General features: G+C 36.6%; 1 protein-coding gene across 4 annotated transcripts in view; it reads left to right on the plus strand.

The window, feature by feature from the left end:
* The window catches only part of SEPTIN14 (septin 14), a 93,744-nt gene that overhangs the window by 15,554 nt on the left and 60,916 nt on the right, over positions 1 to 17,274 (plus strand). For all 4 annotated transcript variants that reach the window (XM_047839536.1, XM_047839538.1, XM_047839540.1 and 1 more), the window contains one exon: positions 15,621 to 15,807. In XM_047839536.1, the coding sequence (XP_047695492.1) occupies positions 15,621 to 15,807 (187 nt within the window). The remainder of the gene's footprint in view (positions 1 to 15,620; positions 15,808 to 17,274) is intronic.

The raw sequence follows: 17,274 nt of genomic DNA on the forward strand, positions 1-17,274 counted from the left end.
AACCTTTAACTAGACCGAGCAAGAAAAATAAATGAGAAGCCAAATACCACCAACATCAGGAATAAGAAAGAAGACATTATTAAGGACTTTACAAATATTAAAAAGATAAGAATACAACAAACAATTCAATGCCCATAAAGTCAACAATTTAGAGGTTAGCCATGGGCTTTTCATATATAGCTTTTATTGTGTTGACATAAATTCTTTTATACATAGTTTCAAGAGTTTTGCTATTTTTTAAATGATGAAAAGGTGTTAAATTACATCAAGTATCTGTTCTGCAACTAGTTTTTTTTTCAACGTTTATTTATTTTTTGGGACAAAGACAGAGCATGAACGGGGGAGGGGCAGAGAGAGAGGGAGACACAGAATCGGAAACAGGCTCCAGGCTCTGAGCCATCAGCCCAGAGCCTGACACGGGGCTCGAACTCACGGACCGCGAGATCGTGACCTGGCTGAAGTCGGACGCTTAACCGACTGCGCCACCCAGGCGCCCCTGTTCTGCAACTATTGAAATAGTTATGTAATTTTTCTTTTTCAATCAATGTGGTGTTTATAAATCAACTTACTTATATTGAATAATCCTTGCATTCTGAGGATAAATCCCACCTACTCATTGTGTATGATCCTTTTAATTTGCTGTTGAATTCACGTTGCTAAGTATTTTGTTGAAGATTTTGCATCTGTGTTTATTAGGGATATTTATCTGTAATTTTTTTTATATCAGGATAATTCTGGCCTTCAAAAGAGTTGGAAATTTTCCCTTTTCTTTAATCCTTTTGGAAGATTTTAAGTATTGGTGTCAATTCTTCTTTAAGTGTTTATTAGAATTCAATACTGAAGCCTGAGTTTTCTGTGTTGGTAAATTTTTGATTACTTATTTAGCCTCCTTATTTGTACAAGAATACCTGATTTTACTAGACTTACTTTATTGTGCTTGTCAGATATTTTTCTTTTTATGTATTTTTTTTACAAATTGAAAGTTTATTGCAGCTCTGTGTAAAACAAGTCTATCAGCCTGGCTTTTCCAAGAGCATTTGATGCCTTTGTGTCTCTGTGTCACATTTGGTAACTTTGCAATATTTAAAAATTTTTCATGATTATATATTGTTATGATCAGAGATCTCTGATGTTACTTTGTAATTGTTTTGGGGCACTATGAGCTGTGTCCACAAAAGACAGGAAATTTAATTTGTAGATGTTGGGTTTTTAAGTTTTTATTTTAATTCTAGTTAGTTAACGTACAGTATTATATTAGTTTGAGGTGTACAATATTATGATTCCACATTTCCAAACAATGCCCAGTTTTTTTCCCTTTGTTTTGTTTCTTAAATTCCACATATGAGTGAAATCATATGGTATTTGTCTTTCTCTGTCTTATTTCACTTAGCATTATACTCCCTAGCTCCCTCTATCTTATCGAAAATGGCAAGATTTCATTATTTTTATGCTGAATAATATTCCATATATAATATTCCATATATAATACATAATATTCCATATATAATATATAATAAATATATAATATATTCCATACATTATATGGAATTACATATATATTTTTTATTCAGCATAAAAATATATGAATGCATATATGAATTATATATATATATATATATAAAATATATATGCCTCTTCTTTATCCATCAATCTATGGACACTTGGGCTACTTCTATATCTTGGCTATTGTAAACAATGCTGCTATAATTATAGGGGTACATATAGCTCCTTGAATTAGTGTTTTTGTATTCTTTGCTTAAATACCCAGTAGTGCAAATGCTGGATCTTAGGCTAGTTCTATTTTTAACTTTTTGACAAACAAAACTTCATATTGTTTTCCAGAGTGGCTGCCTCAGTTTTCATTTGCACCAACAGTGCATGAGTGTTCTTTTACTCTACATCTTTGCCAACACCTGTTGTTTCTTGTGTTGTTAATTTTAGCCTTTCTGACAGGTGTGAGGTGATACCGCATTGTAGGTTTGATTTGCATTTCCCTGATGGTAAGTGATGATGAACATCTTTTCATGTGTCTGTTGACCATCTGGATGTCTTCTTTGAAGAAATGTCTATGTCTTCTTCCCATTTTTAATTTTTAAAAAATGTTTATTTAGTTTTGAAAGAGAGAGAGAGACAGAGTGTGAGCAGGTGAGGGCCAGAGAGAGAGAGGGAGACACAGAATCCAAAGTAGGCTCCAGGCTCTGACCTGTCAGAACAGAGCCTGATGCAAGGCTCGAACCTCCGAACTGTGAGATCATGACCTGAGCTGAAGTCAGACGCTTAACCTACTGAGCCACCCAGGTGCCCCACCCCTTCTACCCATTTTAAAATTAGATTATTTGTTTTTTGGATGTTTCATTGTATAAGTTCTTTATACAGTTTGGATACTAACCCTTTATCACATATGTAATTTGCAACTATCTTCTCCCATTCCACAGGTTGCCTTTTAGTTTTGTTGCCTGTTTCCTTTGGTGGGCAGAAGCTTTTTATTCTCATGTAGTTGCAATGGTTTATTTTTTATTTTGTTTCCTTTGCCTCAGGGGACTTACTGAAAATAAGGTTGCTATAGCTGATGTCAAAGAGGTTACCTCCTGTGTTCACTTCTATGATTTTTATTGTTTTAGGACTCGAATTTAGGTCTTTAATCCATTTTAAATTTGTTTTTATGTATGGTGTAAGAAATGGTCCAGTTTCTTTCTCTTTCGTGTAGCTGAGCCGTTTTCCCAATACCATTTGTTGAAAGGACTGTCCTTTTCCCATCAGATATTCTTTCCTGCTTTGTCAAAGATTAATTGACTATATAGATGTGGGTTTATTACTGGGTTTTCTATTCTGTTCTATTGATCTACATATCAATATTTGTACCAGTACCATATTGTTTTGATTACTACAGCTTTGTAATATAACTTGAAATGTGGAGTTGTGATGCCTCCAGCTTTTCTTTCTCTTTTTATGTTTATTTATTTATTTTGAGAGAGAGAGTGAGTGAGTGAGAGAGCACGTATACAGAAGTGGGTGAGAGGCAGAGAGAGAAGGAGAGAGAGACTCCCAAGTAGGCTCTGTGCTGTCAGCTCACAGCCTGATGCAGGGCTCAATCCCATGACCATGAGATCATGACCTGATCCGAACTCAAGAGTCAGATGCTTCACTGACTGAGCCACCTAAGTGCCCCTGTTTTTCTTTTTCAAGATTGCTTTGGGAATTTGGGGTCTTTTATGGTTCCATATAAAATTTAGAATTGTTTGTTTTAGTTCTGTGAAAAATGCTGTTGGTATTTTTTTTAGGGATTTAGTTAAATGTGTAACTTGCTTTGGGTAGTATAGACATTTAGCAATATTTGTTCTTTTGATCCATGAGCATGGTATATCTTTCCATTTCTTGGTGTCATCTTCAATTTCTTTCATCAGTGTTTAAATAGTTTTCAGAATACAGGTCTTTCACCTCTTTGTTCAGGTCTCTTACTAGCTATCTTATTGTGCTTGGTGCAATTGTACATGGGATTGAGTCCTTAGTTTCTCTGTTCTGTAATGATAGCTTCATTAGGGCTATCTAGAAATGCAACAGATTTATGTATTGACTTCGTATTCTGCAACTTTACTAAATTCATTTATCAGTTTGTGCAGTTTTTTAATGGAGTCTTATGAGTTTTCTATATACCGTCATGTTATCTTCAAATACTGAAAGTTTTACTTCTTCCTGACTAATTTGTATGCCTTTTATTTCTTTTTGTTGTCTAATTGATATGGTTAAGACTTCTAGTACTATGTTGAAAAAAGTTTGGGGATGGACATCTTTGTATTTTTCCTGTCCTTAGAGGATAACCTCTCCATTTTTAAACATCACCTTTGATATTCACTGTGGGTTTTCCATATAAGGCCTTTACTATGTTTAGGTAAGCTTCCTCCAAACCTGCTTTGTTGAGGGTTTTTATCATGAATGGATGTTGTACTTTGTCAGATGGTTTTTCTTTGTCTATTGAAATGATCATACGGTTCTTATCCTTTGTCCTATTTATGTGATGTATCACATTCATTGATTTGTGAATATTGGATCACCCTTGCAACCCAGGTATAAATCCCACTTGATCATGGTGAATGATTTTTTAATGTATTGTTGAATTCTTTCTGCTAGTATTTTGTTGAGAGTTTTTGTAGCCTTATTCATCAGGGATATTTCCCTATAGTTCTCTCTTTTTTTTTTTAAAAAAAAAGGAAAACAAATTTTTTATTGAAGCATAGTTGAAACACAATGTTACATTAGTGTCAGGTGCACAACATAGTGATTTGACAAGCTTATACATTATGCTAGAGAAAAATAACTTTTGGGGTAAAAGAGAATCCCCATAAGACTAATAGATTTTTCAGCACAAAATTTGCAGGTCAGAGGAAAGTGGAATGACATATTCAAAATACTGAAAAAAAAACTCCTAACCAAGAATATATTCAGAATTGAAGGAGAAACAGTTTTCCAGGCAAGAAAAGCTGGAGTTTATCAGCACTAAACCAGCCTTACAGGAAGTATTAATGGGATTTTTTTTTAAGTTGAAAAGAAAGGGTGTTAACTAACAACAAGAAAACATGTGAAAGAATAAATCTCACTAGAAAGGTGAATATATAGTAAATGTAGTAGATTATTTACTTTTTAACATTTATTTTATTGTTTAAATTAATTAATTAATTTTTAAATTTACATCCAAGTTAGCATATAGTAAAATAATAATTTCAGAAGTAGATTCCTTAATGCTCCTTACCCATTTAGCCCATCCCCTCCTCACACAACCCCTCCAGAAACCCCCTATTTTGGCTCCTCCCTGTTTTTATATTATTTTTGCTTCCCTTCCCTTATGTTCATCTGTTTTGTGTCTCAAATTCCTTATATGAGGGAAGTCATATGATATTTGTCTTTCTCTGACTAATTTCACTTAGCATAATATCCTGTAATTCCATCCATGTAGTTGCAAATGGCAAGGTTTCATTCTTTTTGATTGCCAAGTAATACTCCATTGTGTGTGTGTGTGTATGTATATATATATGTGTGTGTATCTATCTATCTATCTATCTATCTTCTTTATCCATTCATCCGTCCATGGACATTTGGGCTCTTTCCATACTTTGGCTATTGTCGATGGTGCTGCTATAAACATTGGGGTGCATGTGCCCCTTCGAAACATCACATCTGTATCCCTTGGATAAATACCTAGTAGTGCAATTGCTCGGTCATAGGGTAGTTCTATTTTTAACTATTTGAGGAACCTCCATACTGTTTTCCTGAGTGGCTGCACCAGCTTGCATTCCCACCAGCAATGCAAAAGAGATCCTCTTTCTCTGCATCCTCGCCAACATCTGTTTTTGCCTGAGTTGTTAATGTTAGCCATTCTGACAGGTATGAGGTGGTATCTCATTGTGGTTTTGATTTGTATTTCTCTGATAATGAGTGATGTTGAGCATCTTTTCATGTGTTAGCTGGCCATCTGGATGTCTTCTTTGGAGAAGTGTCTATTTATGTCTTTTATCCATTTCTTTTCTGGATTATTTGAATTTTTTGAGTGCTGAGTTTGTAAGTTCTTTATAGATTTTGGATACTAACCCTTTACCTGATATGTCATTTGATAATATCTTCTCCCGTTCTGTTGGTTGCATTTTAGGTTTGCTGATGGTTTCCTTTGCTGTGCAAAAGCTTTTTATTTTGATGAGGTCCCAGTAGTTCAGTTTTCCTTTTCTTTCCCTAGCCTCTGGAGACATGCTGAGTAAGAAGTTGCTGTGACCAAGGTTAAAGAGGTTTTTGCCTGCTTTTCCCTCAAGGATTTTGATGGCTTTCTGTCTTACGTTTATCTTTCATCCATTTTGAATTTATTTTTATGTAAGATGTAAGAAAGTGGTCCAGATTTATTTTTCTGTATGTTGCTGTCCAGTTTACCCAGCACCACTTGCTGAGGAGACTGTCTTTATCCCAATGGACATTCTATCCTGCTTTGTCAAAGATTAGTTGGCCAAACGTTTGTGGGTCCATTTCTGGGTTCTCTATTCTGTTCCATTGATCTGAGTGTCTGTTCTTGTATCAGTACCATACTGTCTTCACGATTACAGCTTTGTAATATATCTCAAGTCCTGGAGTGTGATGCCTCCAGCTTCGGTTTTATTTTTCAAGATTGCTTTGGCTATCCAGGGTCTTTTCTGGTTCCATACAAATTCTAGGATTGTTTGCTCTAACTCTGTGAAGAATGCTGGTGTTATTTTGATAGATATTGCATTGACTATGTAGATTGCTTTGGGTAGTATCAACATTCTAACAACATTTATTCTCCCTATCCAGGAGCATGGAATCTTTTCCCATTTTTTTGTGTCTTCTTCAATTTCTTTCATAAGCTTTCTATAGTTTTCAGTACATAGATTTTTCATCTCTTTGGTTAGGTTTATTCCTAGGTATTTTATGGTTTTGGTGCAATTGTTAATGGGATAGATTCCTTGATTTCTCTTTCTGTTGCTTCATTGTTGGTGTATAGGAATGCAACCGATTTCTGTGCATTGATTTTATATCCTGCAATTTTGCTGAATTCATGAATCAGTTCAAGCAGTTTTTGGTGGAATCTTTTGGGTTTTCCATATAGAGTAGTATGTCATCTGTTAAGAGTGAAAATTTGGCTTCCTCCTGGCTGATCTGGATGCCTTTAATTCCTTTGTGTGTTCTGATTGTTGAGACTAAGACTTCCAATATTATGTTGAATAACAGTGGTAAGAGTGGACATCCCTGTCTTGTTCCTGACCTTAGGGGAAAGCTGTCAGTTTTTCCCCATTAGGATGATATTAGCCGTGGATCTTTCATATATGGCTTTTATGATCTTGAGGTATGATACTTCTATCCCTATTTTCTTGAGGGTTTTTTATCAAGAAAGAATGCTATATTTTGTCAAATGCTTTATCTGGATATATTGAAAGGATCATGTGCTTCTTGTCCTTTTTTTAAAATTGATGTGATGTATCATATTTATTGTTTTGTGGATATTGAACCAGCCCTGCATCCCATGTATAAACCCCACTTGGTCGTGGTGAAAAATTCTTTTAATGTATTGTTGGATCCGGTTGGCTAGTATCTTGTTGAGGATTTTTGCATCCATGTTCATCAGGGAAATTGGTCTGTAGTTGTCCTTTTAATGGGGGCTCTGTCTGGTTTTGGAATGAATGTAATTCTGGCTTCATAGAATGAGTTTGGAAGATTTCCTTTCATTTCTAATTTTTGGAACAGCTTCAAAAGAATAGGTATTAATTCTTTAAATGTTTTGTAGAATTCCCCTGGAAAGCCATTCTGTCCTGGACTCTTCTTTGTTGGGAGATTTTTGAATATTATTTTGATTTCTTGCTGGTTATGGGTCTGTTCAAATTTTCTATTTCTTCCTGTTTTAGTTTTGGTAGGAATTTGTCCATTTCTTCCAGATTGCCCACTTTATTGGTGTATAATTGCTGATAATATTAGCTCATTATTGTTTGTATTTCTGCAGAGTTGGTTGTGATCTCTTTCATTCTTGATTTTATTTATTTGGGTCTTTTCCTTCTCATTTTTTTGGGGTCGAACTGGCTAGGGGGTTATCAGTTGTGTTAATTCTTTCAAAGAACCAGCTCCTGGTTTTATTTATCTGTTCTATTGTTGTTGTTTTTTTTAGTTTGCTTCTTTGTTTGGTTTTGATAGCATTGATTTATGTTCTAATCCTTTTTTTCTTGTCTTCTGCTGATTTTAGGTTTTATTTGCTGTTCTTTTTCCAGCTCTTCTGGTGTAAGTTTAGGTTATGTATCTGAGACCTTTCTTCCTTCTTTAGGAAGGCCTGGATTGCTATATACTTCCCTCTTATGACAGCCTTTGCTACATCCCAGAGGTTTGAGGCTGTGGTGTTATCATTTTCATTGGCTTCCATGTACTTTTTAATTGCCTCTTTGACTTCTTGGTTAGCCCATTCATTCTTTAGTAGGATGTTCTTTAGTCTCCAAGTATTTATTATCTTTCCAAATTTTTTCCTGTGGGTGATTTCAAGTTTCATAGCATTGTGGTCTGAAAATATGCACGGTATGATCTTGATCTCTTTGTACTTGTTGAGGGCTGCTTTGTCTCCCAGTATGTGACCTATTCTGGAGAATGTTCCATGTGCACTGGAGAATAATTTGTATTTCACTGCTGTAGGATGAAATGTTCTGTATATTATCTGTTAAGTCCATCTGGTTCAGTGTGTCATTCAAAGCCAAACAATGTCATTCATGTTTTCTTGTTGATTTTCTGTTTAGATGATCTGTCCATTGCTATAAGTGTGGTGTGAAGTCCCCTACAATTATGGTATTATTATCAATGAGTTTCTTTATGTTTGTGAATAATTGATTTATATATTTGGATGGTTTCACATTTGGAGCATAAATGTTTACAATTGATAGGTCTTCTTGGTGGATAGACCCATTAATTATGATATAATGCCTTTCTTCATCTCATGTTACAGTCTTTTTTTTTAAACGTTTATTTATTTTTGAGACAGAGAGAGACAGAGCATGAACGGGGGAGGGGAAGAGAGAGAGGGAGACACAGAATCTGAAACAGGCCCCAGGCTCTGAGCCATCAGCCCAGAGCCCGACGTGGGGCTCGAACTCATGGACCACGAGATCGTGACCTGAGCTGAAGGCAGACGCTTAACCGACTGAGCCACCCAGGCACCCCTCATGTTACAGTCTTTATTTTAAAATCTAGATTGCCTGATATAAGTATGGCCACTCCAGATTTCTTTTTTTGACCATTAGCATGATAGATGGTTCTCCATCCCCTTATTTTCAATCTGAAGCTGTTTTTAGGTCTAACGTGGGTATCTTGTAAACAGCATATAGATGGATATTGTTTTCTTATCCATTCTGTTACCCTATGTCTTTTGATTGGAGCATTGAGTCCATTGACGTTCTGAAGTAGAGTGAGTACTGAAAGATATGAATTTATACCATTATGCTGCCTGTAGAGTTGATGTTCCTGGTGGTATTCTCTGGTCCTTTCTAGTATTTGCTGCTTTTGGTAATTTTTTTTTCATTTTTTTCTCCCCTCAGATAGTCCCCCTTAAAATTTCTGGCCAGGCTGGTTTAATGGTCACAAACTCCTTTAATTTTTGTTTGTCTGGGAAAATTTTTATCTCTCCTTCTATTTTGAATGACAGCCTTGCTGGATAAAGAATTCTTGGCTGCATGTTTTTCTGATTCAGCACATTGAATATATCCTGCCACTCCTTTCTGGCCTGCCAAGTTTCTGTGGATAGCTCTGTTGCAAACCTGATCTGTCTTCCCTTGTAGGTTAAGGACTTTTTTTCCCTTGCTGCTTTCATGATTCTCTCCTTGCCTGAGTATTTTGTGAATTTGACCATGACATGCCTTGTTGATGGTCAGTTTTTGTTGAATCTAATGGGAGTTCTCTGTGCTTCCTGGATTTTCATGTGTATGTCTTTCCCCAAGTTAAAAAGTTTTCTGCTATGATTTGCTCATGTAAACCTTCTACCCCTATTTCTCTCTCTTCATCTTCTGGAGCCCTTATGAGTCTGATGTTATTCATTTTTAATGAGTTACTGAGTTCTCTAATTCTTATTTCGTTCTCATTTGCATTAGTCTCCCTCTTTTTTTCTGTTTCAGTATTCTCCATAAGTTTGTCCTCTGTATTGCTGATTCGCTCCTTTGTTTCATCCATCCTTGCCACTGTGGTGTCCATTCGAGATTACAGCTCAGTTATAGCAGTATAATTTTATTTTCATCCTGACTAGATTTTACTTCTTTTTTTTCCACAGAAAGGGACTCTAGTCTGTTTTCAACCCCAGATAGTATTCTTATTATCGTGATTCTAAACTTTGTTTCAGACATCTTGCTTGTATGTGTGTTGATGAAGTCCCTGGCTGTCATTTATTCCTGTTCTTTCTTTTGGGGTAAATTTCTTCCTTTCATCATTTTGAAGGAAAAAAGGAATTAATAAATTAAAAAAATTAAAATTAAAATTAAGAAATTAAAAACAACACAAAGAAATCAAATAAAGGATGATAGATCCTAGGTATGTTTTGGTCTTGTTGAAAAACACTTGATAGATCAGAGAAAAAAAGGGGGAAAAAAGAAAAGAAAAAAGAGGACAAAAAAAGGAAATAGGTTGAAATTTTGAAAAAATGGATACAGGGGCGCCTGGGTGGCGCAGTCGGTTAAGCGTCCGACTTCAGCCAGGTCACGATCTCGCGGTTCGTGAGTTCGAGCCCCGCGTCGGGCTCTGGGCTGATGGCTCGGAGCCTGGAGCCTGTTTCCGATTCTGTGTCTCCCTCTCTCTCTGCCCCTCCCCCGTTCATGCTCTGTCTCTCTCTGTCCCAAAAATAAATAAACGTTGAAAAAAAAATTTTTTTTAAAAATAAAAAAAAAAAAAGAAAAAATGGATACAATAAAATAAATAAAATGAAATGATGGAAGTAAATAGAATTTAAAAAATTTACAAAAAGGTAAAAAATATAGTAGGAAAAAATTAAAAATCTTTTTAAAAATATGGAAAATAAAAATAGTGTCTCTTTCTATATACAAGAATAAGAAAGAAAAGAAAAAGAAAAAGAAATTGAATAGATGGACCAATGAACAGAATCAAGTACAATTGAAATTACATCCGGTTTCCCCTAGAGGTCAAACTATGAAGCACTTTATAGTCTGTAAACTAAGCAGGTGGAGAGACTTCTGTTCCTCAAGAGGGCAGTTGGCCCAGTTGTGCAGGGCTTAATGTAATGGCTCCGTTCTCCACTAGATGGCGTTGCTTAGCTTACTGGGGTGGATTGTTGTGGCACTTGTGGGTGTGTATGTGAATATGCCGGAGGGTGAAAATGGAGTCACCCAGCTACCCAGTGTCTCTTATCAGAACTCTGTGCTCTCCCCAACCTGCAATCAAGCACGTCTCCTTTGTCTCTGGCTTCCATCCACCACCTGCTTCTACACTGTCTGTGACAAAGCTATCAGGCTGCCAGGGGCACCTCCATCCTGAGTTTTATCTCAATGGGTCTGTTTCCCAACCCCTCACTTCTGAGGGACTGCAACTTTGACTCACTCCCACCTTCTGGGGGAGGGTCTTGCTGAGCAATGGCCAGGTGCTGGTCTGTCCCCAGGAATGTTCATGAGACTGTGCCACTGCCTCTGCCCAGCAACTGTGGCCAGGTGCCAGCCCGCCCCAGAATAAGTTCGTGTGATCATATAGCAACAGTGTTTCAAGGATTATGGCAAATCACAACACACATCTGGCACCAGACTTCACCCTAAATGTCCTTGCTCCAACACCAGCAAATGTGGCCATTCTTTGGGTCCACTGGGACCTTTGTCTTTGTGGAGGCCGCACTGCTGCAAATGTCTTCCCAGCAGGGAACTGCCTCTCCCTGTGTGGCCCAAGGACCCCTTGGACCTCTCTTTCTGCTCCTAGGGATTTGTCTTTCCCCCAAGAGCACCACCAGGTATCGACCTGCAGAGTTTCAGACTCTGGGCTCCCCCTGTTTATAGAGTCTTAATGGAATTTAAACCCTCTATTTTCTCCTTTCTCCTTTTTTTGTTCAGTCCCTTGTGGCTCTTTCCACTCTCCCTTTTTCTCTCCAGCTACTTTCCAGGTGTGCTTTGCCCATACTCTCCTCCTGCCCCCATTTTCATCTCTCCACAAGCAAAAACAGCTCCCTGCTCTCTGCGGCTTTTCTCTCCCCCAGTTCACCTCTCTGCACCACATACCTGCTGAGTTCTATGGTTCAGGTTGTGCATATTGTGTTAATCCTCAAATCAGTTTTCTAGGTGTGCAAGAGGGTTTAGTGATCTGGCTGCATTTAAGAGATGAGAGACACAAAAAAAACCTTCCATGCTGTTCTGCTGTCTTGGCCCCTCCCTTGTAGTTTTCTTCTTTAGTGGAGTCTTTATTTGATTTTGGTATCAGGCTAATGCTGGCCTCAGAGAATGAGTTTGGAGGTTTTCTTTTCTACTATATTTTTGGAATAGTTCGAGAAGAATAGGTACTAACTCTTTAAATGTTTGGTAGAATTCTCCTGGGAAGCCATTTGGCCCTGAAGTTTAGTTTGTTGGGAGTTTTCTGATTACTGTTGCAATTTCTTTGCTGGTTATATGTCTGTTCAAGTTTTCTATTCTTTCCTGTTTCAGTGGTGGTAGATTATGTTTCTAGTAATTTATACATTTCTTCCAGGTTGTCCAATTTGTTGGCATATAATGTTTCATAGTATTCTCTGATTATTGTATTTATGTGGTGTTGGTTGTTATTTCTTCCTTTTCATTTGTGATTTTATTTGGGTCCTTTCTCTTTTCTTTATGATAGGTCTGGCTAGGGGGTTATATAGTTTATTAAATTTTTCAATGAACCAGCTCCTGGTTTCATTGATCTGTTTAAAAATTTTTTAGTTTGTATATCATTTATTTTTGTTCTAATCTTTAGTATTTCCCTACTTCTGGCTTTAGGATTCATTTGTTGTCCTTTGGCTATCTCCTTTAGGTGTAAGGTTTGGTTGTTTGAGATTTTTCTTGCTTCTTAAGGTAGCCTTATATTGCCATACAATTTCCTCTTAGGAAAAGTATACTGCTTTTGCTGCATCCCAAAATTTTGGACCATGGTGTTTTCATTTTCATTTGTTTCCATGTATTTCTTTATTTACTCTTTGATTTCCTGTTTCATCCATTCATTATTTAGTAGCATGTTGTTTATCCTCCATGTATTTGGGCTCTTTCCAGATTTTTTTTTTGTTGGGTTGACTTCACATTTTATGGTGTTGTGGTCAGAAAAGATGCAATGTATGATTTCAATGTTTTTGTATTTGTTGAGGCCCGATTTCTGACCTAATATGTGACCTATTCTGGAGAATGTTCCATGTTCACTTGAAAAGAATGTGTGTTCTGATATTATAAAATGGCATGTTCTGAATATATCTGTGAAGTCCATCTGGTCCAGTGTGTCATTCAAAGCCATTGTTTCCTTATTGATTTTCTGTTTACATGATCTGTCCATTGGTAAGTGGAGTGTTAAAGTCCGCTATGATTTTGGTATTATTATTGATTAGTTCCTTTATGTTTATTACACATATATATTTGAGTGTTACCGTGTCAGGTGCATAAATATTTATAATTGTTATATCTCCTTGTTGGATTATACCTTTTATGATTATATAGTGCCCTTTCTTGTGTCTTGTTACAGTATGTTTTAAAGTCTAGTGTGTCCAATGTAAGTATTATTACTCTGACTTTCTTTTGACATCCATCTGCATGATAAATATTTCTTTCTCCCCTCATTTTCAGTCTGCACGTGACTTTAGCTATAAAATGAATCTCTTGTAGGCAGCATATAGATGAGTCTTTTTTTTTTTTAAATATACTCTCACACTCTATGTCTCTTGACTGGAGCATTTAATCCATTTACTTTCCAAGTAATTATTGATAGATAAGTATTTAGTGCCATTTTATTACTTGTCATTGTGTCTGGAGATTTTTTTCCAACCCTTTCTTGTCTTTTCCACCTTTTATGATCCATTCTTGGCTGCGAATTTTACCCATTCAGCACTTTGAATGTATCATGCCACTCCCTTCTGGCTTGTAAAGTTTCTGCTGAAAAATTTCCTGCTAGTCTTATGGACTTTTTCTTGTTAGTTACTGTTTTCTTTTGTCTTGCTTCTTTAAATTTGTTCTTTATCATTGTATTTTGCCAATTTAATTACAATAGGTTTTGCTTCTGGTCTGGTTTTGTTGATTTTGATGACAGTTCTCCATGCCTCTTTGATCTGGAGAGGTGTATTTTTTCCCCCACATTAGGGGAGTTTTCAGCTATTATTTCTTCAAATAAATTTTCTGCCTTCCTTTGTCTTTTCTGCTTTTGGGATTCCTATACTGTGGATGTTATTATGTTTGGTGGAGTCACTGAGTTTCCTAAGTCTATTCTCCTTTTGCACAATTCTTTTTCTCTCTTTTGTTCAGCTTGGTTACTTTCCATTACTCTATCTTCTAGGTCACTAATTTGTTCCTCTGCTTCTTTCATCCTGCTGTTCATTCCATTAAGCATGTTTCTTATTTAGTTTATTGTGTCCTTTATTTCTTCTCTTTGTTCCTTATATCTTTGTTAAGAGTTTTACTCATGTATTGCACTCTTTTCTCAATTCCAGTGAATCTTCATGATCATTACTTTAAATTCTCTATTAAGCATGTTCTTTTTATCTGTCCCACTTTGATTTTGCTGTTGCCTTGTCCTATTCTTTCAGTTGGTAAATTTATTTGTCTCCTGATTTTGTATGCCTCTCTGTGTCTGTTTGTGTGTGTTAAGAATGTCAGTTATGTCTTCTGCTCTTGAAAGTAGTGACTTTATGAAGAAGAGGTCCTGGAGTGATTTGCTGTGCAGTGTCTCCTATGCACCAGAACCTGGTACTTCAGGAGAATTATCCTTTGTGTGTTGCTTACATCCTGCTTTTGTGTCTGAACCACTCTTCCTTTCAGTTCAGTCATCAGCACTGACTCTCTGCCTATTGTGGACTGTATTTATTCTCTGTGGCATTAGTGGGACCGATACAGGGCAGCTCTTAAGGGTTCTGCCTGCTGGGGAATGTGGGGGTGGGGTGCCAGTTTTAGCAAATTTGCCTGGTGCCACTAGTCCTATGCTGGATCCCTCAAAGTGCTGGGGCGTTGGGGGGCTGGGCATTAGGGTGAGAAGTTTTGTGAGACTGGGCACAGCATATGATGATATTTGGGCATGGCTTGGTCAGGTGTGCCATGGTGGATGTGCACCCAGTAGCTGGGTGGGGCTTGTATGCAGCTTGACAAAATTTTCCCTGGGCCCAGGGCTGAGGCTAGCAGGCTTGGAGTGTGAGTGTCCTCAGGAGAATTTGTGGGCATGGCACATTGCTAGCAAGTTATTTAGCTAGTGTCTGTGCATCCTGGCCTCCTGCAGATGGCCCTATGTTTATGTTGGCAGCTGGGGAAGGCAAGTGGCACCTGCCATCTCCTTTGTCTTTGGTGAAGTCCCCTAACATGCTCTGAATAAGTATAAACAGCTGTGTCTCCTGTTTGCCCCTGGTGTATAAATTGCCATTTTTTATGTTGCTTCTATGCACAGGCTGCTGTCTCTTTAAAGGCAATGACACAGCTATCACTAGCCCTCTGGGCTCGCCCAGTGCTGAGCCAGCCAGCAGTTAAAGGTCCAGGTTCCAAGTTCCACTGGTTACACAAACTCAAGAATTCAACCCCTCTGGTTTTTAAAACTGAACTTTATGGGGATTTGTCTTCCCTGTGTGAACTCCCTGGTGCAAGGGCCTATTTCTCTACCCTTCTGCATATGCAGCTCCCTTCCTCCTGTGGGAAGTCTCCCTCCATCATTCTGGCCTGCCTAACCTTTCAGATGCAGCCTCTTCTCTGTATTTAGTTGTGGAGTTTGTTCTGCCAATCTTTGGATCACTCTCTGGTTTATTGACTTGGATGTAGACGATATATATTTGTAAACATGGGATGTAGTGAGCTCAGGGTCCTCCTACTATGTCATCTTCCCAAGCTCCCCCATATTAGCTATTTATTAAGTGGTGAAAAGACAGACTATAGATGTTATTAATCTTTTATACTAATATGTTGAAATAACCTTTTTTTCCCCAGCTACCAACCTATAGTTGAATATGTAGATGCTCAATTTGAGGCCTATCTTCAAGAAGAATTGAAAATTAAACGTTCCTTCATTGACTACCATGATTCCCGTATACATGTGTGCCTTTACTTCATTTCACCTACAGGACATTCTTTGAAGTCCATTGATCTATTAACTATGAAGAACATTGACAATAAGGTGTGTTAGGTAAATCCATTAACCTGTCAGGATTTGATAATTATTTTATGATAATATATAATTTGAAGGTATTTGCATACAAGAATTTATTATTTTTTAATATGTTTAATATATTTAAAATATGTTTAATATGTTAAAAGGGATAGCATTACAACATGCCACAAACTTAGTAGTTTAAACAACAGAAGTTAATTTTCTCACAGTAATGGAAAGTAGAAGTCCATGATGAAGATGCTGCCAGCATTGTTTTCTTCTGAAACCTTTTTTATTGAGTGGTAGACCATCACCTTCCCAATGTATCTTCACATGTTCTGTACTCTTTGCACGTATCTGATGTCTTTTTGTTGTATGTCTATGTTTCCTCTTCTTTTAAGGATACCAGTTACATTGTATTAGCCCCTATTCTAATGGCTTTATTTTAACTTAATCACCTCTTTCAAGATTCTCCAAATACAGTCTTGTTCTGAGATATTGGGTGTTAGGACCTCAACATATGCATTAAGGGAGGAATGATACATTCAGCCCATAATAGCATTTGATAAATTTCAACCTTAGTTTGCTTTACAGATAAATTTAATTAAGTATGTGTTAGGAAAATAAGATACAGGTTAAAAAATATTTTTAAAAAACTTACAGGTTTTTTCTTGTGATTAAAGATCATACAGATTGTGGTGATTTGCCTGTATTTGTAAATTTGAATTTATTCTATTGTACTATAAAACAATCCCATTAACATTTACTTGACACCATTGATTGTGTGAAACATGAAGTTTTTATGATCCTGGCTAGTGATCCTATCAGAGGGATTCAGAATGCAGTATGTTCATGTATATTTTTTCCAATAGAAGGTAAATATACATATGAAAGAAACTTCTATTTCATGAGATTCTTTTCTGTACTTTATGAAGTTGAAGAGAGAAGAACTTTTAAAATTTGGTTTCTTTTTATCAAAGAAGGCCTGACTTTTGCTATATATTGTTCAAACTGGAAAGAAATTTTGTACCTAATCATATATGTCACCAAGTTGTTGAAAGAAGTTAGATTTTTACTTAAAATCAAGAGCTGACTTAATTTCTTTATTATTAGTGTATTCAATAGCCTGAGGCACAAAGTTTTATTTTTAATCTTATGGGCAGCTGTTATCATCAAAGAATTTCCAGATATAGAAAATTGCTATTTTTTCCCGCAAGGACATTACATAAAGGGGTGGGTAACCATGCCTATGTGTCTGTTGTCTTCTAGGTTGCTCAGTTCCCTTCTGCAATAAGTGACTTTCATTCCTCAAATCTGAACACCTAACAAATTAACATGGAAAATTTCCACTTGTTATGTGTTAAGGATTTACTATCATTAGAGGATAGCTTTCTCAGCAGTATAATCCAAGATATTTATGTTAGACTTGAATCTATCTTAGTAGTTGTCTGTTTTTTACCGTGGAAACTATTATTTAAGTTTCGAAAGCTAGAT

This window comes from Prionailurus viverrinus, chromosome E3, assembly GCF_022837055.1.
Source record: "Prionailurus viverrinus isolate Anna chromosome E3, UM_Priviv_1.0, whole genome shotgun sequence".
NCBI classification, from domain to species: domain Eukaryota; kingdom Metazoa; phylum Chordata; class Mammalia; order Carnivora; family Felidae; genus Prionailurus; species Prionailurus viverrinus.